Source organism: Cadophora gregata, assembly GCF_030347475.1.
Source record: "Cadophora gregata isolate MNR1 chromosome Unknown scaffold_8, whole genome shotgun sequence".
Lineage (NCBI taxonomy): Eukaryota > Fungi > Ascomycota > Leotiomycetes > Helotiales > Ploettnerulaceae > Cadophora > Cadophora gregata.
The window spans coordinates 2,210,761-2,234,783 of record NW_026695931.1 but is presented as its reverse complement, the minus strand read 5'-3'; the positions used below and the strand labels follow the sequence as shown (position 1 = coordinate 2,234,783).

The 24,023-nt window shown below is 49.8% G+C and overlaps 5 protein-coding genes across 6 annotated transcripts; 1 reads left to right on the top strand and 4 right to left on the bottom strand.

Moving 5' to 3' along the window:
- Nucleotides 1-3,411: 3,411 nt before the first annotated feature.
- On the bottom strand, nt 3,412-7,202 carry ONS95_014251 (uncharacterized protein). Of its 2 annotated transcripts, XM_058507906.1 has the most exons (4): nt 6,605-7,202; nt 5,788-6,439; nt 5,652-5,738; nt 3,412-5,594 (listed from the first exon to the last, which is right to left on the bottom strand). In XM_058507906.1, exons 2-4 carry the CDS (start codon nt 6,245-6,247, stop codon nt 4,345-4,347), a joined length of 1,797 nt encoding a protein of 598 aa, XP_058357077.1. In that variant the 5' UTR covers nt 6,248-6,439; nt 6,605-7,202; the 3' UTR covers nt 3,412-4,344. The 2 variants fall into 2 exon arrangements, with proteins under 2 accessions (XP_058357077.1, XP_058357078.1); XM_058507907.1 differs by having other exon boundaries at nt 3,412-5,738; nt 5,788-7,202.
- An 8,517-nt stretch (nt 7,203-15,719) lies between these two features.
- ONS95_014250 (uncharacterized protein) lies at nt 15,720-17,351 on the bottom strand (the record flags this gene model as incomplete). Its single annotated transcript, XM_058507905.1, has 1 exon — nt 15,720-17,351. One exon carries the CDS (start codon nt 17,349-17,351, stop codon nt 15,720-15,722), a length of 1,632 nt encoding a protein of 543 aa, XP_058357076.1.
- Nucleotides 17,352-17,457: 106 nt separating this feature from the next.
- Nucleotides 17,458-20,469, bottom strand: ECO1 (N-acetyltransferase O1 (Establishment of cohesion protein 1)). The gene is made up of 2 exons (XM_058507904.1): nt 19,731-20,469; nt 17,458-19,675 (listed from the first exon to the last, which is right to left on the bottom strand). The coding sequence occupies exons 1-2, from the start codon at nt 19,754-19,756 to the stop codon at nt 18,268-18,270; spliced, it is 1,434 nt and encodes a 477-aa protein (XP_058357075.1). The 5' UTR covers nt 19,757-20,469; the 3' UTR covers nt 17,458-18,267.
- A 332-nt stretch (nt 20,470-20,801) lies between these two features.
- Nucleotides 20,802-22,646, bottom strand: COQ1 (coq1 putative hexaprenyl diphosphate synthase). Its single transcript, XM_058507903.1, has one exon. The coding sequence runs from the start codon at nt 22,486-22,488 to the stop codon at nt 21,271-21,273; it is 1,218 nt and encodes a 405-aa protein (XP_058357074.1). The 5' UTR covers nt 22,489-22,646; the 3' UTR covers nt 20,802-21,270.
- A 154-nt stretch (nt 22,647-22,800) lies between these two features.
- ONS95_014247 (uncharacterized protein) lies at nt 22,801-23,931 on the top strand (the record flags this gene model as incomplete). Its single annotated transcript, XM_058507902.1, has 2 exons — nt 22,801-23,220; nt 23,374-23,931. The coding sequence occupies 2 exons, from the start codon at nt 22,801-22,803 to the stop codon at nt 23,929-23,931; spliced, it is 978 nt and encodes a 325-aa protein (XP_058357073.1).
- Nucleotides 23,932-24,023: the final 92 nt, after the last annotated feature.

The window sequence follows — 24,023 nt, the reverse complement described above, 5'->3', positions numbered from 1 at the left end:
CTGTATTTGTTATGCTTCCCAGAATACTGGGATGTTGTGTCGATCCTGAACCGCAATTGCCAAAAAAAGCCTCTGTAAGATGCAGTAGATAGACTGGAGAGTGGTGTAGATAAAGACATAGATTTGTAGATGCTTGCAGTGCCATCTTGTGGAACCAGTAGTATGCTAAAATAGAATAAGCGGACAGTTGACAGGAAATCCAAACTGCTAGCAACCTAGACTCTGTCCATACCTTTGAAATATAATTCACACACTTTGCTTAGGAGGGCCGAAGCAACTACAAGACGGTACATGAAAATACCTCTCCAAAAACAAGCGAGGTTAACTCCTGCCACTTGCCGTTCTAGGGGTCATGCGAATCCCGTCAACACTATCTATTCAATAACCCTACAGTCATCCTCATATAACCCTTCATTGTCAAGTCACTTACTCATCCACCCTCGACCAAGACCCCCATAACCATCAAGCGTTCCGTTTCTACCCACAATCCTCGGCAGCTATTATTGTCCACACCATAATCACTCCCCGTCAAGATCTTGTGCCTCCACACTTAGACATTCCAACATGCACTCCTGTCTCCGACCTTCCACAGCATAAACTTACCATACCGTCGGTTTCGAATCGATCATGTGATCAGCCACATTGTACCCCATGATCCCCCTTCTTCTTGCTTACACCCCGCATTTACTCATCTTTCCCGATGTTTGCCTTCTGCCAATATCAAGAAAACAGGAATTCGGCGCTCACCGAGTATCCCACTGCTATCACCATGTGTCCACAAGACCCTATCCCCATTCGAATCTATCCCGATGTTTTGCTTGACTTGACTTCCAGCCAACACATAAACGAGAACAACCACACGTTCGGAGTTAAGCGCTCGTAAATTTCTTGGATTTTATGACATCTGACAGATATAATATTACTCACCATCCCAGCCTTCCGCTAAAGAACATTAATGAACGCGAGACAGACCCACTCTACTACCTCCATGCACCGCGGCTATCCTTCCTCACCGACTGCTTGCCCCCTATCTAATTCCTAGCCCACCATCCCTCAATTTCAATTATGATATCCAATATCACAAGACAACGCCACTACACCATACGAAGACCAGCATTCCCACAAGGCAGCCTAGTATCATCTCCACATATCCATTCGTCTTCCCCAGTTCCACCTCGTCACACCTTGCGTAACACAGCATATTCAGCTCAAAAAGCTTGTTTTTGTTCTCCTCTATCAAGCTTCAGCTCCAGCCATGAGAGGCCAGCTAGCCAGTGATTCGCTACAGTACGACCAAACGATAGATTGATCGATCAATTGACTAGATGTCTCTCTTCACGAACAAGAGAAAGCCCAACCAAGCCATCGGTCTTGGCTCACGAATCTCATGCAGCCATCCATCTCACCTCGTCCCCTGTTGCCATGTTCTTCGTATCATTTCTGCAGCGAGCGAACGGACATGTCTAGACCTTTGAGGGGAAAAAAGTGACAGATTTATTAGAAAATTGACGAGCAAAGCTAAACCTCAAAACTAACCCAGCCCGACATCAATCAATCAATCATCCAACCCACCAACATAACACCTGCAGCAAATCAGCCGCTGCACGTCTTCTCCCCGTCCCCTCACTTCCAACACATCCGCCTCCCTCCCCGTTCATTCATTCATTCATTCATTCATTTAATATTTCCCACATCCGAGCTTACACGATCACTCATCCATCCATCCATCAATTATCCAAACCCAAAGAATATATCAATCAATCACCCCCTCCATACCCCATACCCATCCATCCCATACTCTATTACCAATCCCCCAATATGCGTAAAAGCCCCAATAATTACCAAGCGAAAACGAAACGCGCATCCTGCAGGATGACTGTACTACCACCCTCGACCTCGACCTTAACCTCGACCTCGACCTCGACTCTGACACCCCGTTCCGTCATCTCATCTCATCTCATCTCATATCACAGAAGTAGCAGCCAGCCAGTGCGTGCGTGCGAGTGCAACATCGGCATGCCGATCCGGCCCAACACGAACCACCGCACCGCACCAACCCACCCTCGAGCCACCACCCATACGCCTCACGGCAGCCAACCGACCGAGCGAGCAAACCCCAAAAGACACAAGCTGACCCGAGCACCCCAAGCCGCTCCCTGCCTCCCCTGCCGTATTCCGTTCTTTCATTCATTCATTCCCTGAACCCATCTCAACTCAACCCAGCACGGTGTTTATCCCAAGTATGGAAAAGATGGATGGCTAATGGATACCGCATCCCGTCCAGCAACTTAGTGAGTCCAGTCCAGTCCAGCCAGCCCAGCCGTGAGCATCCATGCATCCCATGCATGCCAAGATGCATGTAAATTTACAAGTACTGGTATGTGTGTGTGGTGTCCACTGTGGAGAGAAGAGGCCTAGGGGGCTCCGCTCCGTTCCTTTGTGTAACACATGGCTGGGACATGACCTCACTTGCAGCTGCGCCGATAGCATATCATTACGATGGATGGATGGATGGATGGATGGACGCCATACAGTTAAGTAAGTAAGTAAGTAAATTTGAGCAAACTTTACGGCCACGGACGCCATACGGTACGGAGAAGAGTTCCAAAACTGGCAATTCCAACAGACGCAACGCAAAGGTCTCTCAGGTCTATCCATTGGCTCGTAGACGTTTCCTTCCAAGACTCTTTTTTGGGGGCTCCGTACCTTGACAGTAGAAACTGCTGTACTACTACCTACCCTCTCCGGAATCTTCTCCGTAGAAAAATACAGTTGTGCAAGCAAGCAAATACGATGGTGAGACATGGGTGAGATATGATCGCCGATTGCACAACCACACAATGCACACACCACCCTCGCCCTACCCACCCGTCCGTCAGCAAAGCCTTCCGAAGATGGAAATATGCCGTGCTGTGCCATTCCATGCCCCGGGCCGTGGTTGGGTGTACAGTACAATACAGTAGTGCTAGCGGTAGCGGTAATGGCCGTGGCAGCGATGCGTGGTGCTGCCCCAGTGGGAAATACATTATGGATATTGAATATCAGGTATTGGATATTAGATATTAGATCAAGCTGAATGCTGATTGATAATGTGGAGGGCGGTGAGGTGAGGGAGGTAAGTGCGGAGGAGGAGAAGGAACGAACGAGCGATCGACCCGTCTGTATGCAACTGCACCTGCATAAGTTCGACGGAGATGGCTTTGGTTGAGGTGAGAGCTGCGTCGCAAAAGGAAGCAAGGGGGTTGAGGGAGGCTGACGGAGGGAAAGTCCGGTGCGATACAAACGACCCGAGAGCGTATTGTTGATAGCTATGAAATTAGAGAAGATGCACGAGAGAGAAGAAAGAGAAACCGCAAGTTTAAATGTGTGGTAAGTGCGTGGTGTGTGGAGGATGCAAGATGAATGTATAAGTAAGGCAAGGTATAGCTATCACACAGAAGCATTGCTGCTTATCCGTTCCGGTATATCTTTAACGCATATCAAATCCAATCCAATCCCCTCAAGACAAGTCAACCATACCAAATCAATCAATCGATCGATCGATCGATCGACCGATGATTTCCGCAACGCTCCTCGGCATAGAAGCGCACCTCCATTCGCACTATCCTCGTGTTCCGTCCTGATACCCATGAAGATAAACATCCTCTCTTCCATAAATACAGATAACCCCCTGCTCTCCAAACCTGCGAACACGCAAAACATATCGCAACATATACACTAACATCAAAATATAATGTGAAACAAAACTCGCGGGGATCCAGAAAAAAGTTTCGAGCAAAATACCACCTTGCCTTGCTCAAGAACCTTGCACAAATGTTAACAAGAGACCACCCATGCCCAATCACACCCAACCGGACCCAAAACCCGACCGCCCAGCCAGTCCCAGCCCATTTTGACCCGTAGCCCCAAGGAGAGAAAAACAAAAAAAATAACAAAAATAACAAGCCAGATAGCCGCCACTAATGGGGTATCATAACACTGTCTGAGATGCATAGCCGACAGTCGACAAATGACATGGCATGCTAGGTAGGAGATAAAAAAGCGTGCAGCAATACAAAATATATAGAAGATGAAGACCGCCCTCCAGAGATGCGAGTCGAGATAGAAACGGTAAAGCGGGATCGAGATCGGCCCATGTGGCGAGTGAGGCGAATGAGAGGGGCAGAGGGGAGGTGGAAGTAGGGTTAAGGTGGGGTATCATATTCATTCGTGTCGCGTCGTCGTACAAAGAGGCCATCCAGATTAAGCGTTATCGTATGAGATGTCGTTCATGACCAAAAGAAAGAACAAAAAGGGATGCTTGCAGCAGGGGAGTGATAAGTGTTGTCCATCGCTCCGCTCCGTTCATGTAGCGAGGAAGTCCATCTGCATGCGAGAGGCAATAGCCTGCCAGTCCCAGCTCCGCTCATCCTTGGCGTCCATCAACCGCCACACTTCCTCGAGCACCTCCAGCGCTGTATCCGTATTCTTGTACTCCATGTAAGCCTTGACGGTCTTGATGGCTTGGCGAATAGGCTCCCTCTGCTCGACCTCGAAAGCTGCGCAACCGATGACGAATGCTGGGGCGAGGATGAGAGTTTGACTTGGATCCCGGGGTCCGAAGCGAGACAGCAGCGCAATGCCGTCGTTGACTGCGCTGGTGATCTTGGGATCGACTTTCCAGTTGGTGGTTTGAGGCGGGAAGACGGAGCGCCAGAGATAGATCCACATCATTTGGCGGTACAAGAGACCGGCGTTGTCGCGAGGGTCTCCTGGTGGCCAAGCGGGTGTCCACTCTCTGATCCCGGCGTCGATTTCGGCTGCGTCGTGGAGGCTGCTGTAGTCCAGAACAGGGTCGATGCGGTGGTCTAGGTTGTAGCGAATCTTATTCCTGATGTTGGTGATCCTCGACATGTACAGGAAGAGACCATCAAATACACCAAGCAGACGCACTGCGGAAGGCTGGAGGACGGTAGCCGGGAGATTCCACTCGTCTGCCGGGGATATGTACTGGGTGTGAATTCCATCTTTGGGGAAGAAGATCAGTTGATCTGCATGGATATGGTATTGGAAGAATTCATGGATGAACTTCATCGATTCGTCTTGCTCTGGGGGATTCTCTTGGATAAGTCTCTGATAGTGGTCGAGATGGACTCGATGCTGGCCATTGGGGTTAGGATCTGACAGCGTCTGTAAGACAAGACATATCATTTGAGCATAGATTGCTGGGGTGGGTGCTTTAGGTGCTGAGTCGGCAGGCTGACCCAACAATTCCTTCATTGCCTCTTCCTGATGAAACTGAGATCGTTTCTCAAGAGTTTCTACATCGAGACTGGGATGCTCTGCAAGAACTTGACGGCCGTATGCTGAAGCGTAGTCGATATGTTTGCTGGAAAGGGCTAGTATCGAATGCATCAATCCGGAATGCTGTTGGGCCATCGGTAACAGTATGTTTCTGAAAGCACTATCATGTTCTCCTTCTAACGTGAAAATGATGCTCAAGCGTGAGATGTAGTGATGTAGGAATACTCTGTCTCCTTCTGTCTCGAGACCATTGATGAGGAACGGTAACTGAACACTTGACAGGGTTATGCTACCTGCCCTGCGTAAACGGGCTGTTGACGAGATCAGTTCATCGAGTGCTTGCTGGCGAATTTGCGTTTTACCCCTACCTTCTTCAGCTTTCTCTTTGCCGCTCTTCCATATCGTCTTCTCTGGATACCCTTCACACGTGACGGAGTTCTTCTCACAGTTCAAGCCTGGGACAGATATCAGTAACAACTAGGATGAGATCCATGTATAACTTACAGCCAGGCTTTGTCTCATCACACTTCTTTTTTCGTTTCCTGCAAGTGATACATCCTGTTTTCGACCGTCCCTTTGCGACTTTAGATAACGACTCGGGTGTTGGCTTGGGATGTTTCCGAGGTCGTCCGCGCGGTCTCTTGACAAGAGTGGGAGTTGTATTACAAGATGGAGTCTCTGGAGGAACGCTTTCTTGCATGGTTGACATTTGTGGGAAGTCCGACATATCCATATCGACCACATCATCCTCCATTGGCTCAAGCTTCGGAACCAACAGCAGCCCCTCTTCTTCATCCCAGTTGAAATCAGCACCATCTTCCTCTTCCTCCACAAAACCTGACGAACTCCACGGATCTGTAGACGTCGAACCTGCTGAAGTAGCCATTGTCAAAGCTGATGCCGACGATATATCAGACCCATCCATACTCCTCCTCGACTCCAGTGAAGTGGATATCTCAAACATCTGATATGTCTTCGTGCAGGTTTCTTTTGTATGAACTCGACGCCGGATGGGAGGTCGTGGTTGGCGGTAGCGGTTGCCGAAGGAGGAGTTGTTTCGTATGGGATGTCGGGGAACTTCTTCGATATCCTCCTCTGAACTGGGGGTGAGAATGCCGAATGGGGGAGAGTGTTGCTGTGCTTCCACCGAGCAATGCTGTTCCATCTTAGAACTTCCTTCTCCAAATGCTATCGAATGCTCCCACGTACTAACGACCACATCTGCTGGGCGTGGACGAGGAAGGCGGATGGAGAGGGAGAGGGAGAGGGAGAGGGAGCGGATAAGCGTGGAAGATGGGGGAGGTGTAGAGAGGAAGCTCACGATAGTAATAGGTTTTGGCCCGCTCACTCCCACTACTCATTCAACCACTGCGGAGCAATTCGTTCTTCGGGGGTTCACTTCGCTTGTAACCTTCCCTTGCTACTTGACCAGGGCCCCAGTAATGATTTAGCAGGGGCTGCGGGTCTTAGAAGGCAGGACGTGCACCCAGGGTACGAACGGAAATTCCACCTGTTGTGGAATAGGCCAGAGGCAGGTCGAAGGGGGGGTGAAAAGAGGAGCAGGAGGGCAGGGTGAGGAGAAAGACAGGGCCGTCTTTTGGCTCCGAGACACAGGTGGCCCGTTCAGGGGAGCCTGTAAAGATATGCGTTTGCGTACTCCATGCATCCTGCATCGTTGTCGCTTTAGCTAGCCATTCGGCCTATGGTCCCTGAGTCGTGGCTTGAGCTTGGGGAGGCAAAGCGAGCACTAAGTTAGTTGCGTAGCTTTTAGATCCTGAGATCCTCGATGCCTCTGACGCCAAACAGAGTTGGCCTGGGCTGGGTCAGGTCGGGACATTATTGTACGAAACCAAGTACGAAGTCCTGTACAAGTATTTACAAGACATGGGCAGCAGAGGCCAGGATTGGTCTTAGCGTACTGTAGACAAGGTGTATTTCTGGGCTGTGGACCTCTTCTAGCAAGGATAGCGTATGCTCTTTGGTTTCGCACTACTTTCGATCTCGCGGGCATCTTTGCGGGCACGATCTAGATGACAAGTGCCCACCAGCCGTAGCCGTCTTCTAGGCTCTAGCCGTCCTTGTCCAGCGCTCCACTAACTCGATTTTGGTAGGCTTGGAGCTGGATCGAAAGGACAGGAGGAGGTCGCTCTAACTCGATCTACTTGTACTGTGCTCCTGAACCAGATCGTGCCATTGAACTAGTGCGAGACTCGCTTGTCTACTGTTTTATACTCAATGCCGTGTGTCTACTGACTGGTTGTCTACTGACAGGACGAATGACAAGTTCCATCTTGACTGACATCTGTGAGGGTGCGCCGAGCGGGCTGAGTGGCATGGTATCAATCGATAGTGCCTGCTTACGCTGTAAGTTTAGAGCACACACCAACAAGTAACTCTACAGCCTGCTGAACGCTGAGTGAGAAAACAAGATGCCACCACCTATTCTCCCGAGTCTCCCTCCATGGAACAGGCAACAAACCCCGAAGCTTAACTTTCCAGTAGTACAGTAGTGGTGTCCTCCCGCTTCGCCTGTTCGTTTCCCAAAAACAACCACTTGCATTCCAGCTTCGAAAGCAAGACAAGACCAAGTGCATATCATGACGGCAGGCAGACTTAGAGAACGGCAGGTGATTTGTTCATTCATGCAAATTGATTCCTCCAATCTCACGATGCCCCCGCTTTCTCGCCCGAATAACCCTATCCCTCTTCTGCACCTCACCCTCGACTCCCCTCCCCCTCCCCCCTCCTTCGTCTGAAGTACCGAGCCAGCCATCTCCCAGCGGCCAACCTCGAGCCAAGCCTCCTCGCATCTCGCAGCTGCTGCTCTATGGTCCCAGCTGGGCGTAGCAGCAAACTCAAAAACCCCACGCGGAAGGCATTGGTAAGGAAGTCGTCACGGTGGACCGCTGGGAGGTTTGTGGGCCATTATTACCCATAAAACCTATGGTTCAGAATACAGGGAGCAGGGTTATCGCCGGCACATGAACCGAAAGAGGGCAGGAGAGACGAGAAAAATGGGCTCCATGACGATCACCCGAGGCTGCGTGGAGACCGTTAAGACTTGAAATTAGCTCCAAGCTGGGAGCTTGCGAGTTTACAATGGGTCATCGAGACATGCTCCATGCTACTAATCCTCCGTGACTCTGCTCCTTGCACTCGCTCACTGGCACCTGCTCCACCCTGAGGAATGAGATACATGTTCCAGATACAGCCAGTCTGGTGGTTCTCACGGCTTCTTGGAACCAAAAAGTCTCAGATAACTTGAGGAAGCTGCAGCGGGAATGTATCCACTTATTTCTTCTGTCCCCTATCCGAGACTTAGGTTCTGCAGCAAGCAGCCTGCATGTTTTAGGGACTTGGGGCAATTTGAGAGCCGAGTTGAAACATGGCGTCTTGCTACCCCTCATTCCCCTTTTGAGTTGCAGCAGTGTCGTCTCCAGTGCCTTGTCCACGGCAAGCTGGCATAGGATGCCCTGTCCATCAGAGAGCTCCCACGAAGCCACAATGTGCCACGTCCCATGATGACAGCAACTGTGGGGAGAGGAAGAAACAATCCTGAACAACTGGCCACCTAAGCTGCATCTCACTCCACTGAAGTCCCTAGAACCATACCCCATAAGACCTAATCTTAATGCCCAGTCCCATTCCTCCAGGCGCACTTGATGATGATGACTGAACCGTTTCAGCGTGATATCTGCCGTACCTGCTTCTCATCACTGCTGTTGGCCGCCCGATAATGTTCCGCCCAGCAGTCCACGGTAGCGAAGAAGCGCTGGGTTCAGGGCTGGGCCGCGCACCGAGATTTAGTGGAAACCGTAAAGCCTCAGCCAGTATCCACAGCGCCTTACTTCCTGGTCACGGAAATCCTCCATCCCTTCAGGGTCTTCTTACCCTAGACCCCATCACCTTGGACCCTTATATGAAAATCCCCGTGGATTCGAAGTTCCATCTGAATCATTCATCATGTTGAGGCGGGTCAAGAGAGGACTCAACTTGAGTCAAGGAAGAGGATTCGATCTGCTCGCCACAACATGGGATCCTCTTTCGCAAGCTTTCCTAGAAGGGGAGAGCTCCAATTGTCTCCACAGAAGCTTCCTCCAGAGGGGAAACTGATAACAAACCGGTCGTGGAGAAATGATTTCCTGTCTACTTCCAACCTCAACATCTAGAACAAGCGATCTGAGACTCATACTGTCGCGGCTCTAGGCACACAAAAAACTCCTTTTGTTTTCTCGATATTTCCTGGATGAAATGCCAACAGACTACAGCCCCATGACTCGTGGGCAGTCTAGCCCGAAACATATATCCTGTAGCAAATTCTGCAAGCAAGACCAAAAAAGCAAAGGAGAAAGATGACAACGTCGCGGTTCAGGATGTTGGAACCGGGCTTTTGGGACGACTCTGGGTTCAGGATTGGCCAGTTGCATGTATTCTGAACGAGTCCCATGCCATGCAGTTCTCCACACAAAGCACACGGGCAGAGCCTGATTCGAGAGTTGGAATAATTGTCTCGTGCATGAAGCTGGGAGTCGTCTTTTCCTTTGGGGACCACGCTGCGCTGGGATTGCCGATGAGCTTCCGCTGAGGCGTGTCTGCGCTGCTGTAAAGACCAGCCTGGAGCCCTCACGTTCAGGGGACGTCAAACAGAGTTTCGGGCTACGTCCCGCTGTGGAAGCCGTTGAATCCTATCAAGCCTCTGGACTCTTGGCTTGGAAATCATTGCCCTCTCCGAGTAATGATAGCGAGAGACATGTTCGCAGGACGGGTGGCCCTCTTACAATTGACTTTTATATTACCTGCCCGCCGCGACGCCCTGTGCACAAAGAGCATGAAGCATAGGTTTACTCATCTCTTGACCCCCTCTTGCAATCCGCAAGCAAAGGTCGATCTGGGCAGCTCTCCGATTATCCGTCCACAATTCCAGGCCGCTAGGTATGGTATTTTAGAACAAGGTCAGTCCCCGTAAGTCAGCGGGTTGATACGAATCCCGATCTAGCATACCCAGCCCATTTCAAAGACCGTGCAAATCTATCGAAGATCGGTTCCCTCCTCGTCTCGTGCCTTCCCGTCCCGAAAGCAAATGCAAGTGGTGCTGCCATAAAACAATGCTAAGAAGCGCCTTGGCTCTTCATCCGTGCATCACTCGTAGGTGAACAATGGTCTCTCGCTAAGAGACGATGTTGACAACCAGTCAGCAATCTCGATTTCAACCTCCAAAACATGTGTCTCTCATGCAAGCAATTAGTCCTCCAATAGACCTAAGGTGACACACACCATACACACCTTTAGCAGAGACATCTCCAGCTGAGAAAAATCGTATCTCAAAGTGGTATCCCGGAGCAGCTCCGCTTTCCTATCGTGGGGGTTCTAAACGCTACATATTTCCCTTCTCGGTATTCCAGTCAAGAATTCCAGATATCAGCATCAGCATCATTCAGGCTACATCGGATGAATTGGAGGCGAGATAGATACGCCACCCATGCCCTAGTCTCAGCAACACAGCATCAATCTGACCAACGAATGCAGCCTCGACCTCTTTGAGTACAGTATGTCGACGAACAATCTCGAGCTCGCAAAGAAAGCCGCAAATGCAAGGGAGACATCATCAAGACTCAACAGAAGTCTGCAGCAGCACTGCAGCAACGCCAAACCAACTCCACATCAAACCAGGCCGAAATCGACCTCACCGCATCCGTTACACCCAGCCAACCAATTATTCTCCAAGACAGCATTCCTCACAGATGAGACCTTTCGGCAACAAGGACCGAGCCCGTCCATCAGCCTCGCCAAGCTGCCACAGTGTGTCAAGTGCCACAGAGCACAGCTGGGGCCCCGTTGATTTGCACAAGTCGTTGCACAAAAAGCCGCATCACCATCTCTTCTCCACAAGCTAGAGTGTCGATCGATCGTCCGCCTTGCATCGCAGTCAAAGCTCGTTCACCACGTTGGAATATTTCCCGATAAACTATCACATTTCAAGTGGACTTCATCCAAAACCCCATTTACCGAAAGCTTCAAGAGCAATCCCACCAAGAAGCAAATATCGCAAGAATCGATTCCGAATTTAGAGCCTTGGCTCGTCCTTCTGTAGTCAGCATCTCGCCGTCCGTCTGGACGGTAGGCAAAAAGCCCGACCTAATCCTGTGACATATGCAACCAAGCCATGGTGCATGAGTCGTCTAGCGTAAACTCTATGCAACTTATATGCAGGTCTGTCCCAAAAGCTCATAGTCCACGCAAGTCACTTCGCCCTGTCCAACAACTCGCAAGCCGTCCTCGAATTGAATTGCAAACCTCCCAGCTTCTTCCCTTCCCTTCTTTGGTTTGTATGCAGGGGTGAAAGCAAGACGCTGCCTCGTGCAGAAGATCAGCAAATCTTCCTTCAGATCTTCGGGACGATCATCCATATTACTGCAGTGTACTTGTCTCGCTTCACCTGCTCTCGTGTACTCTTAAGTCCTTCGTCATCATGGACTTCTTACATCCCCCGTCTCCAAACGCCACCTCGGGTAAGAGTCTTGAAAATCAATAGCCTCATCTCAGCAAGCTGCATACGCTCTGAGACTATCCTCACCAGCCTCACAGTTACGGCCATCCAATACTATCGCTCCTCAATGCTTTCATATGACAAACCTATTTGCAAGTGAAACAAAAAAGCAAGCAGCAGACAGCCTTCCTGCAAGCCAAACCCTTAGATGCCGTCTACTTCTTGCTTTTTCAAACCCCCAGAAGTCAATTTCCTGCTGTCATTGGCGTGACCTTTCGGATCTAGCCGGTCAAGTATCTCCGTACCCATGCAGATGTACCCAACTCCTTGCTTTCGCAAGCACCGTATTCGGGCTTACCTACCACACGCACACGGAAAACAACTTCGTATATGTTGAGAATTGTCTCCGATGCCCGTTGCTAGAGCGCTTTACAGGGTTTCTCCATTCTTCAACGCAACGGACGGCTGACATGCTAGTGGGCCTAGCATCGGTCACATTGTGACAGATGTCTGAGATGATGGCTTCCGTGCGGGCACTAACTCCTTATCAAACTATCGAATACGCTGAGCAGTAGGTCGGTGGCGAGTAGCTGCAGATGGGCACTCATGGGGGAGATTGAATAATCTCCGAGTCACATCGAGAGTACGAGCCCTTCTTTTGGTTTCTTTGGCATGTGAACCACACGGATTAATACCGCGAAGAAAGTCGATGGGGATCAAAAGTCAAGTACCCTTGTACATTTTGGTGTTGTTAAGCCAAGATAATTCAATCAAAACCGAAATTGAACTAAGTGGAGTTGGAAACTCCCCGAGATCGATGGTATCGAGATGGTCGGCTATCGGTTGACGTTGTTGGCATCGAGGTTGCTGTCCTTCCTTTTTGTGTTATTGTCAGGGATTAATTAAGGGTCCAAGACATCTACGAACAACTTCAAAGTAAGGTGCTGAAAATCAGGCCAGAGCAGCCGAATGGACCGGCGCAACTGGTATAGAACTGATATATCTCGTCACGGTGCTAGGTTCGGACCGCTCTTTCAGTGTGATGAGCCTCAATACAGCAGGTGGGAGCACCAGACAATCCGTTGAACTGACCACTTGCTTCGCTATTTCTAGCTCTCTTGGGAAGACGACAAACACGACATGGTCGTTGGATCCAACGGCGCCAACAGCTTAGCTAATGTTCAAGGTTGTGCGTTACAGACGACTCCTAGCTCAGCCTCTCTTTCTGTCATGCTAACATCTAGTATCCAGGGACCAGCATAAACATCGACATCTCAAATGCCATCCCAATAATATCACCCCCATCATGTTGACCCAAAAACTCAAAAGCTAAACACCAACTCAGCCATCTAGTGCTCCGCGTGGAAACTAGGATATCCACATGCCAACGTGGACATGGAAAAGAAAGACATCCCCATGCATATCATCCCCCACGTCATGGACAGATCGCAAGCTTCAACACATCAGGAGCAACCGACATCTGCTTGTCCCCATTCCCACTTTGCCCATGACTCTACGGGATATCACTATCGCCACCGACTTCACACCGCAGCAGTTCCATACACTTCCCACGCTCCGACGCCAGTCCCACTGTTGCTTCATCTCGCATCTAGATGCTTCGGTCATATATGCCCCCCAAGAAACTGCATCACTTCAACTCATCCATATCTAACATAGCCGCAGTCCACCCGTTGGTAGCGTGGGGTGTTGATATCGGGTTTGCGAAGTGAGAAATTACTTGACTTGACTTGCAAGTGGCAATAATCACATCTGTGCTCGACCATGAGTGGTACTTACCTCAAGTCAAATGCCAGAACAGTCCAGATGGCAGCTTTCCCCTCTTCGATCCGTGCATACTCTTTCCCTCAGTCAAGGAGCATGGACTGCAACGGCGACGGCAACGTCAACAGACCGCCAACCGCACCCACTATTAGGCTCAGACTTAGACTCGGGCGAGAAGAACATCCCATCCATCCATCCCAAACCCCAACCATCACAAACCCCCATCCCCATCCCCAATCCCATTCGCACATCCCCCAAACTCAAAACCACAATCCCCAAGCCAGGTGCGCCGCTCCAAAAACCTTCTCGACTCCTCACCACGCACCAGCACCCACGACCATGACTCGTCCCCAACTCCCCCCAAACCAATTAAATTTAAGTTTTGAGCAACATCCAGGGAGTCGCGGAGGAGGACTGACAGCCGCCATCGAAATCCAGCAGTTTGGATCGGTATCGCAGAGGTTAACTTTTCCTTCTGGCATGCCATGCTTCTTAGCTGCAAAAATAGAGTTTCGGAGTCCTTCCATAATGCCAGGATAAATTGTGACAAGCACAGTGCTTCGCCGTATCGCAGCCGAGTACTGGACTTCAGTCTGACTACTGGAACTGCTGGGCATGAGGCGAGGCGAGGCGAGGCGAGGCGAAGCAAGGCAAGACAGGCCAGAAGCAGAGATGAGAATAAGATGAAGTGAGGAAAGGTGAGATCAGCAAGCAAAATTTCTTTGTGGCTGAAACTCTAATTGATGAAGGGTCTTCGTTCTTGAGTGCGCCCGCCATCTTGACGATCCCATCACTTTTTTGGTCTCCTGTCTCCTGTCTCCAAGCGAAAGTGAGTTCTTCACAAGCTCAGGCAACATGAAGATCCTAAATGTTTTGTCTGTGCTTCAGGGTCCTACGGACGGGTCCGTAGCGCGTGCGGGAAAGTCAACTCTCCTGTTCGGTGGCGAGTGGTGATGTGTTTCTTCTAGGACCAGGGAGGAAGAAAGATGAGTGGAAAGAGTGAAAAATGTAAACTAAAGTGCGGGAGGCAGAATGTGAGTGAGCTCGGATCGCGAATTGGTCGAGTAATGGGTCTGAACTTTGACAACTGAGGAGTTCTTACAAGTTGATATCAAACTGTAATCTTACTGTTAATGTAGAGCAGGGCAGTGTAGAGCAAACCAGAAGTCTGATTTATCCCAAATTTTCGGACCCAAGCGTCGTGCAAAGATGGTAGGCAATGGAGGGAGTACTGGGTACATGAATCATGGAAAGATAAGCAGGCCCTGGATGAACGTGAGATTGAGCAAGGGGAGTGAGAGAGAAGGTGTTCATGCATGTGCCGGATGCAGGTTCCAACGCTCTTAGTCTACACTTGCAGACAGGTCTTTGGAACGAAGGTCCATAAAACGATGGTAAACTTTAGAAGCGAGAACGGGATTTGATCTGGAGTGGACGAGAGTCTAGAACGGCGTTTGAACGTTGCGTGTACTATACATGGTATAATAATTTAGTAGACCTGTGAACTGCTTGGCAATGTGATTGATGTGCGTGATCAACGGTAATACTTGGAACTTGGACGCCGAAGCTGCAATGCATTCCCATCTCACCCTTGCTCTGACCACCAAAGAGTTGATGCTAATAATCCCTCCATCAAGGATGGTGAACCGAGACCATACAGTAACTGTTCTCGACCAAGACTTGTCACTTCGGACTTTCCTGCAGAGAAACATGGGTCCGTTCCTGTTCAAAGCCAACAGTGAACCACCTAGCGTAGGTATGAACCAAAGCCTAGAGCATGGACTTTCACATCATTTACCGGCTCGAACGAGAAAGAAGTTGAAACAAGCTGACCGCAGAACCATCAACTCCCTCAGCTTCCCTCCCTCTCTCTACAATGCACCAGCGAGGTTGGGTGGCTTGTACTATATTGCATCACTTAGCAAGGTTTTCCATGCCACGCGTCGTGTCAAACTTCGTGGATCCGATCACTTGACGACCTTTGCATTCAACTTAGGAATCCATGAAACCGGTCTTTGGCTAGTCCGAGCATATACCGATGATAGCCAGAAACAGCACATGTCAAGCCACATCCGCAATTCGAGAGCGGTGAATCTCTACACCATGCACGGTCCAGATCCTAAACTGCAAAGCTTGTACAGGCTTTCACTAAGGTACTTTGTTCGAATCATGTGATTCTCCCCGTCTCATTCTGGCGCAGCGCGTCGATTTCGCGTTGCAGTTTGCTGAGGTCTGCCAGTATGTCATGTTTATTTGCGGGTTCTGTAGCTTTTTCCGGTTGTCCGGATGAAAAATTAGAGCCTCGTCGAGCACTCTCATTGCTTCGCCGAGAGTATTCACCGCTAGGTCTCTGTGAATTGCCAGGGGATTGGGCATCCATACTACTGCGTCCATGACGAGGTGGTGGAGGTGGGGGCGCCATTACGGAAGCTCTTTTGTTAGGAGGATTAGGTGATGTGAGATCTAAACTTAAGACTGATGGAGGTTTACCTCCGGACAAAGATCGAGACGATCCTCGAGCTGGCGGTGGAGCTGGCAATGACGCCGTCGACTGAGATGTCAAGGTTGTGTGTGAAGTTCCTCTTGCTGCTCCTAGCCGCCGTGATGGCGGAGGAGGAGGGGCTCTGACACTATCAATCGATGGCCTCCTGTTCTCTTGTAACGGTATTCTCGGAAGTTCTTCCTCTGGCTTGAGTGACAATCTGGCAGAATTACTCCTTGTCAGCTTCAATCCGGACACCATCTGGCTATGCCGTCGAGAGAGGGGCGGTGCTGGTGGGTTCTTCTTTCGTATAGATGTGGACGGGGATGGTGGTTCTGGTGTCTTCCCAGCTGATTCTTTGTCAAAAACAGATTCTCTCTCTGACTCATGGCTGGCGCGAGGCGGCGCTGGTGGTAAGGGCTTGTTGAGATCGGTTTGGGAGCGAGGACTGGAGCTGAAGTAATTTTGTGAAGTGATGGATCCCGGCGTGGGAGGCGACTGCAGTGCATTTGGTGTACCTTCATCCCGCAGTTCAACCTTTATCAATTTGCCATGGCGCGAGCTCGGTGGTGGGGGCTTTTTCCTCGGTGCTGCTGACGGCTCTGATATCAATCTTCTGTCATCTTCTGGCTCTGATATCTCGTGTGATGTGCGAGGTGATTCCGGCAATGGCTCCTGTACTGCCTCGAAGATAGACTGTCGGGATATCGACGATGTATCTGTGCTACTCCCCCCATCTCCGACAGCATGTGCCACATGGGCAGGGGCCGAAGGTTGTGCTGGAGGTGTACCCAGCCCGGCGTTGCCCGTCATTAACAGTCTCTTGAAAGCCTCCACATCCATAGAAGCCCTACCTGCAGCTGCGGTATTCGGTGGATGCGCAGCTGGAAATTCTCGTTCCGGATTTTCCATTGTCTCCAGGGTTTTAGAAAACGGATTCGCCGGAGCTTTAGTAGGCTTATTAGATCCCTCATCTTCAGATGTGTCCGAGTTTACACTATCGAATGGATCGTCTGCCCGCGGTTTCGGGGGTGACGGGGGTCTGCCGGGTGTTTTGTAGCTATCATCCCCAATCGTTGAGGAGGAATCAGGTATCGATGGTGTTGATGGAGATGGCGGAGGAGGGGACTGCACGCGCACTTTCTTAGCGATCTTCTTGGGTAGAGCTGTCTGCTCTATGCCAACAGCTCCTGACTGTATATTTTCGTATGGAGAGGATATCTGGATGTCTGCAGTGGGGTGTTGTGACATGGCCGAGGGGAGAGTCGAAGGTGTTTTCCTTCGAAAAGGGTTCGAGGATGGCAAATCGGCAGACATATTGGCGCAGTGGAAACATCCAGTTCCTCAATCATGCAATTCTGGGACTGTATCATTTGAGGGTATCGAATTTTCATCATTCGCGGGGTTGTCGTTGTCGTCGTCGTTGCGTGGGCCGGAAGCTCGGTGATGGTGAGGCGTCTTGATCTTGTCTTATCAAATGGCGCGGGCTCGCTCGGCCTCGAAGCTTATTTGGCAGGCAGGCTCAGGGCATGCGCACGCTGGCGGCTTTCCCCACAATCGGCGCTGGGGTTTACCCAAGGATCGTACACTTTTCCCCAGATCTGGAACCACAGACTTTTGCTGGGATTTGCGCCGAAACAAATCATTACTGTGGGCCGGAGTGAAGTCTGTTACGCTCTTAGACCAAAGGGTTGGGAGTTATGAAATTGAGTCAAGCCTCAAGACAATTATTATATCTTGCCAAGCAGTTCATCCCTTCTCGAGTTTCTGACGATCCTGAAAACCAATACGATGGAAACTTCTAACGACACGCATAAGATTTGGAATGTGGGAAACATAGCTATAGCAAGTAGAGGCCTTCTGTTAAGATGCATTTGAAATACAATTCAGTTGGGTTTCTCGTGTCAACACAGGATACTTTCTTCTGGAGTTGAATTACCAGTTCAACATGGTCATTGTCACATACCAAAAGGCTCCTGAAAAGTACGGTGTATTGTGTCTGAAATTGACACTCATTCTAACTTTCATTCCGCAAACGCCTTTTATGCATGGGTATTGCCGTAAACACAAGAACTCCCCAAATGCCAGATGCCTTCTATGCAATGCAGCACAGTCAAGTCATTCCGATGGATGATTTCAATGAGGTACAAATAAACCTTCCGTCACGATCCCATACGCTCTGAATCTCATGCTAACACAATTCCAGGCCCCGTCAACTTCAGATTGCGCCAATTCAGACCGGTCCAAGGGTCGATTGTAGCTGCGATGTGATTTCTGCAGGCCGCATACGAGTGATGGGAGTTTCGGAATCGACATTGATAAGTAACGTGGCCTTGATATCCGGAAACAGCTGATCGTGAGAACCTCGGAAGTAGTCGCAAGCGAATTTGTAGCCTTGGTTTGTTGGTCTAGAGAACGCAACCCGTGCCCGAGGGATGGTGTAGCTGCCAACGAAATGGCTGCGAGCAATGTCGAGCAGAATCCTAGCAAGGTGGACACCATGAAAAGCGCCCCGGCGATACTTTTCATCAACCCAGATGCGGTCAACGCTCATGACAATGTCGTTGACAACATGGTCTCTGTGGACTTCTTCTTCTCCATTGCCACCCTGGCCTGGCTTGAGAATTCTGGCAAAGGCTACAGCTCGTACGATAGGCTCTGCGATGATAGCGGCAACAGGACGACGATCAACCATAGCAATGAAGACCTGGAATCGTTCGGTGCTTTTTCCAGCGAACTCTGGGTCTGGATTCTCAGTCTCGGACCACATGTCATCAACCTTCGGATATCCCAATTCTCCGTCAACCTTCTCAACAACACGTCGTGCGAAAGAGCGAACCACAGCAGCATCATTGCGCTTGACTCTGATGAAGAAGAGCTTCTTACCATCGAAATAAGTTACGCCAGCTCCGCCGCCTTGAAGAGTGACACCGCAAAGATTGACACCAGATGAACCACAATTGATTCTCTCCTCATGCATATCAGAGTGCGAGGCACGATCTTCCGTCAAAGTCTTGTCATAGCGCGAGCCGCATTCCTCGCAGACCACCTGGGAATCGGTGTTGCCGAGCGAAAGCTGGGACTGCGTCATTCTTTGGGCTCGAAGTCGAGGGATGGGGATGGGAGAGCTCGTCGCATTTGGAGTGCCAACGCCAGACTCGCATGTTTGACTGCTACTTTCGCCGCCTTCCTCAGCATAATGATCGGAGAGTGGGTAATTTTGCTGATGACGGTGACAAATGTAGTCGTCGATGCACTGGGAGCACACACTTTGCGATGATTCGGAGCCTTGAGACATCTTGACAATTGGCAGCTCTTTCGGTCGGGTGGAAATGCGCCTTTTCGGTCTTCTCTGAATTTTCCGATGCGGAATCGAAGGGCTAGCTGCTCTAGAAGGGGGCGAAGTAGGCGGAGTTGGAACCAGCTCGAGGTTATCGGAAGATTGTAGACTAGATCGAATAGGCGCCGGACTCGGGCAGCTTGACAAAGGCTGGAAGTAGCTTTGAATCGATGATCGCGCGAATTTCTTTGCAGGAGGTAGTTCAACAACAGCTTGAAAGTCCTCGGAGAGCTTCCTCTTGCCAGGAGGCTTCTCTGTGGTGATGTTGACGCGTCTTGAATATGTCTTCAGCGGCGCGGCTCTGGAGATTTTATATCAGTGACGTTGCAGGTGAGTATGCGGGGAAGCGGCCGTACCTGGTGCTGCCCGAGGGTTTCGCCATCTTGGCCTGTCGGCCAAAGGCCTAAAAAGCCGACAATCGTGTTCTCTTCGAAATGTGGTGCTGTACAGAATTCGAGGTGTTGAAGAAAGTTGAAGGAAGACGCGACGCGGACTTCGAAGTTGGGCTCGCTTATTCGAAGCGCTACTGGTGGGGTGCGTGGTCCACGGAAGCACGTGCAGGCCTCACCAGCCCAAGAAGCGAATTACTCCACCTGCTTCCAACTGCACGCCGTTTCTCTCTTCACGATCAAGTTAATACTCTGAGACTTTTTCCAGAGGATCGATCACGTTGAGAGGTAGTTACTAGACTAGACAATGAACAGCTTTATTGTTTTCAATCTTGCAACAGCCAGTCTTGATATATGTGTAACTACTGGCTCGTCAATATGCAACGCTGTAGACTGATCACCACCATGTCGAACCACTACCTACAGCAGGATGGGGAAATCAAAGGAAAAACACCGCATACTGTCCAACTATGAAGCCAATTCTCTTTCACGCGTCTACACAGGAGAAAGAGAATGTCTGGTCCCAGAAGTCAATATTAGAGCTTCAAAGTTCAACCTACCAATAAAGCCATGTTTCTATCCTTTGACTGGCAACTATCGAGCCTCAGCCCATCTCAAAAAGATAGTTGCGTCTTCTACAATCAAAACTCTATATTTCCTTCAGCTGAGGGAGACTCTGAGAAAGTATGTACTGCGGAACGACACCATTCGCCGATCCCAGATGTTTGATGACGATGTCCGAACAGAAGTGTTTCTTTACGAAGCACTCCTACCCTATTCACGTTTAGACTGAAAGGCATCTTCACAAAAACAGGATAAGCCATCTATGATCCCCGGTGTCGTGTACATTTACGCTTTTTTCTTTGACCATCATCTTCAATCATGTTTGCGAATGGGGTTCCAGCAAATCCATTTCTAATGCGACACTAACTCATGAACATGGCTGGAAAGTTATGCTAGCAGTCACTTATGATATATGGCACATTAATTGGATCACATGGAGACATTTTTTCCGGCCAGCAGATGAATAAATGAAAGGTTGAAAGGGCTGCACCCACTGGCTGCGCAAACATAGGAGGTATTGGCCTACCCTGCCCCTCGAGGCCATTGCATGGATTGTACCGGAAGATGAAGCTAGATGAAAGGTATGAAAAGTCTATTTAGGCTTTCTACAAGCCAAGGTGAGGTCAATTACATAACCCAAGCTATTCATACATCTTCTATGCAGATCCTCGTACATTCGTAGTACAAAGCAGCCACAGTGCTGCCAAGAGTAAGAGGAGGGTGTTCCAATTATTCGAATCATCACTTTCTCCGCTTCAAAGTCTTGATAGCCATCTCTACCAAGCCATCTTTCGCTTCACTATCCGGGAACGCATCTAGTGAGGCAATCGCGCGGTTTGCGTACTCCTCAGCCAGAGCTCGCGTTTGGTCTAATCCGTCGCTTTGTAGAACCAGTTCTCGAGCCTGTGATATTGTAAGTATTTGCAGAAACTGTGGAAAACGGTCAACATACTCTAGCAACATCGCCCTCCTGGGCGAATTTCCTCCCCACCAGAGACCCCAGCTCTTTGTTGTTTTTCCACGCAAATAGTAGTGGTGCGGTAGCAAGTCCAAGCTCCAGATCTGCACCTGCCGGCTTGCCCAATTCCTTTTCGCTGATCGTGTAGTCCAGCATGTCATCCACAAGTTGGAAAGCAAGCCCCAGATTCTTTCCATACGCATATGCTGCATCTACAGTCGCCTTGTCCGAGCCCCCGAGTATCGCGGCTGCCCTACAAGACTTCGATATCAAGCTTGCAGACTTCAGATATGTCTTCTGGAGGTAGTATGTGACTGTTTCCTCAGTCCATACCGGGTTCTTCTCGTCCCGAGCTGTATTCTTCAATTGCATGAATTCTCCTTCCACCAGATTCGCAATGACTGTTGCCAGGAGCTCAGTAACTTCTGGATCCCGTAACCTGGCGAGTGCTACAGAAGCTCGCCCAAGAAGGAAGTCCCCAGCCAATACGGCCATCTTATTTCCAAATTCGAGATTTGCAGAGGGCGATCCGCGCCTTGAGACGGAATGGTCAATCACATCGTCGTGCAGGAGAGAGGCAGTATGTATTAGCTCGGTGATTTCTGCCAGTCGTCTCTGAGATGGTAATATGTCGCTGTCGGCCGCAGAGTATGATGTTTGTGTGTGGGTGAGAGGATTCGTAGAAGGAGCAGTTGGGTTGACATCTGTGAGAACTGACATTGGAGAAATTGCCTGGTCGATATCTGTCGGACTTTGCGGGCTATTGAATCTTGGAGATTTTGGTGTAAGGGCTGTAGCTCGGGACATCAGCAGCACAATGAGCGGTCGCACATGTTTCCCCTCCGCTTGTGTGTAATACTTCGCAACCGTGTCAAGAGATGGATGTCCAGAGCCCAAAAGCTGCCGTATATTGCCGGTCAAGAACTTCATCTCCTTCGCCACTATCCGTAGTGGATCTATACTGACATCTCCTGGGCCTGCCGTCCGAGCCGTCGCGTTGGAGAAAACATTGGAGGCAACGGAGACCGCTTGCGCCCAGCTTGATTGCCTCCTCCGTGAGGGATGCCGATATACTGAGTTCGAAAAAAGCCGCGATGGCTGTCGCGGAGTCAATTGACACCTATAACATGACGAATATAAAGGTATTATTGAGGTTGAGGAGCTGTTGAAGAGCGATGAAGCTCTAGCTGATCGGATTCTCATAGCCCTAGTCCCTGCCTCTGCAAAACCGAATTGAGACCCCTATAGCAGCAATTTGAACATCCGAAAGTCCAGATATATTCCTACACTCGAAAGAAAGGTCGTGGGAGTTGTTTTTGGGTGGAAAGATGTCTTTGAAGGGTTGACAAAATGTTGAAGCCGTGGAGTTCCGATATATTTTTTCGGCTACACTAGACCATTGTCGGGTCATCAGAGCACCGAGGCAAGTCCAAGCGACAAGCTTAAAGGCTTGGACAGAACCGACAACTCATCTACATAACTTTTTTCTACGACAATGGAATAAACCACCTCAAAATGGTGCTGCTTACCATGACGGCTGCCATGGTGGGGGCATTGGAGAAGATTCAGGGTGGCGGGCGAGCGGCAGAACAAAACGATTCGCTTCGCAACGACAATGTTCTCACAGCAGGCAACGATGGCAGCAACGGGAGGAATAGCGAGCAGACGCAACAGCATACAGAGAATAGACCTGGAGAAGCAGAAAGAAAGTCTGCAGCGTCAGAAAACTCGTCGTGTTCGAAAGAGAATCCAGAGAGCAATGCGCTGGGGGAACCAACCCTTTCAAATCCAAGAATAGGCAATCCAATATCCCATGGGCAAATCGTGGACCTTTCGCAGAATATGAAAGCTCAGAAGCTTCGACCATATCTTCTGGAGGAGTTGCTCAAAGGTGCTAGAATGTACAATCCTCCACCGCCACCCAAGCCCGAACCTGTACGTACTTCCCTGTAGGCAGACATGCTACTAGATATAGTGGGTGGTGCATATAGAGGACTTTCAAGCTTCTTTGTCACTTGTGGGATAGAAGTATTAAGTGTCCGGCGATATCAGAGTCTTTGGATAGCTGACTAACATTCGTTGAATTAGACTTCCGAGTATAAAGCCCTCATGGCACGACTCCGACGTGAAGAAGAAGCCCGCACATATGAACGAATGACGAACCCTCCTCCTCCTATGGAAACCTTCTCCCAGAGATTCCCTGCTGCCTCTGCTGCGAGAGCCTTTGCCTCCAGTCACCAGAATATCAATACATCAGATCCGGACGATGACGAAGTTACATATGCGGATGTAGACAGGCAAATGGCTCTGATATTCAATGTTCTGATCAGTATTGTTGCATGTGCGGCAGCTATCTGGATTGCTGCCAAGTGGTGGAGCACACCTGCGAGACTGGCATTGAGCATGAGTGGTAGTGCTTTGGTTGGTGTCGCCGAAGTGATAGTTTATTCGGGATATCTTAGACGAGTGAGCGAGGCGAAAGGGAAGGAGAAACAAATCAAAGAAGTCAAGGAGATTGTCAACACGTGGGTCGTTGGAGCTGGAAATGGCACTGAAGAAGCGACTGAGGATAATTCTGTTGCCATTGAGTCAAAAGAGATTGACCAAGGCTTGAGGGCGAGAAAAGGGATAAAAGACGTCTCTTAAAGACGGCATAATGGACAATTCCACTTCACCAACATATTTGGACTCCACAATTGCTACCATGCATGGAGTCTACAGAGCCGTTTCAGGCTTTG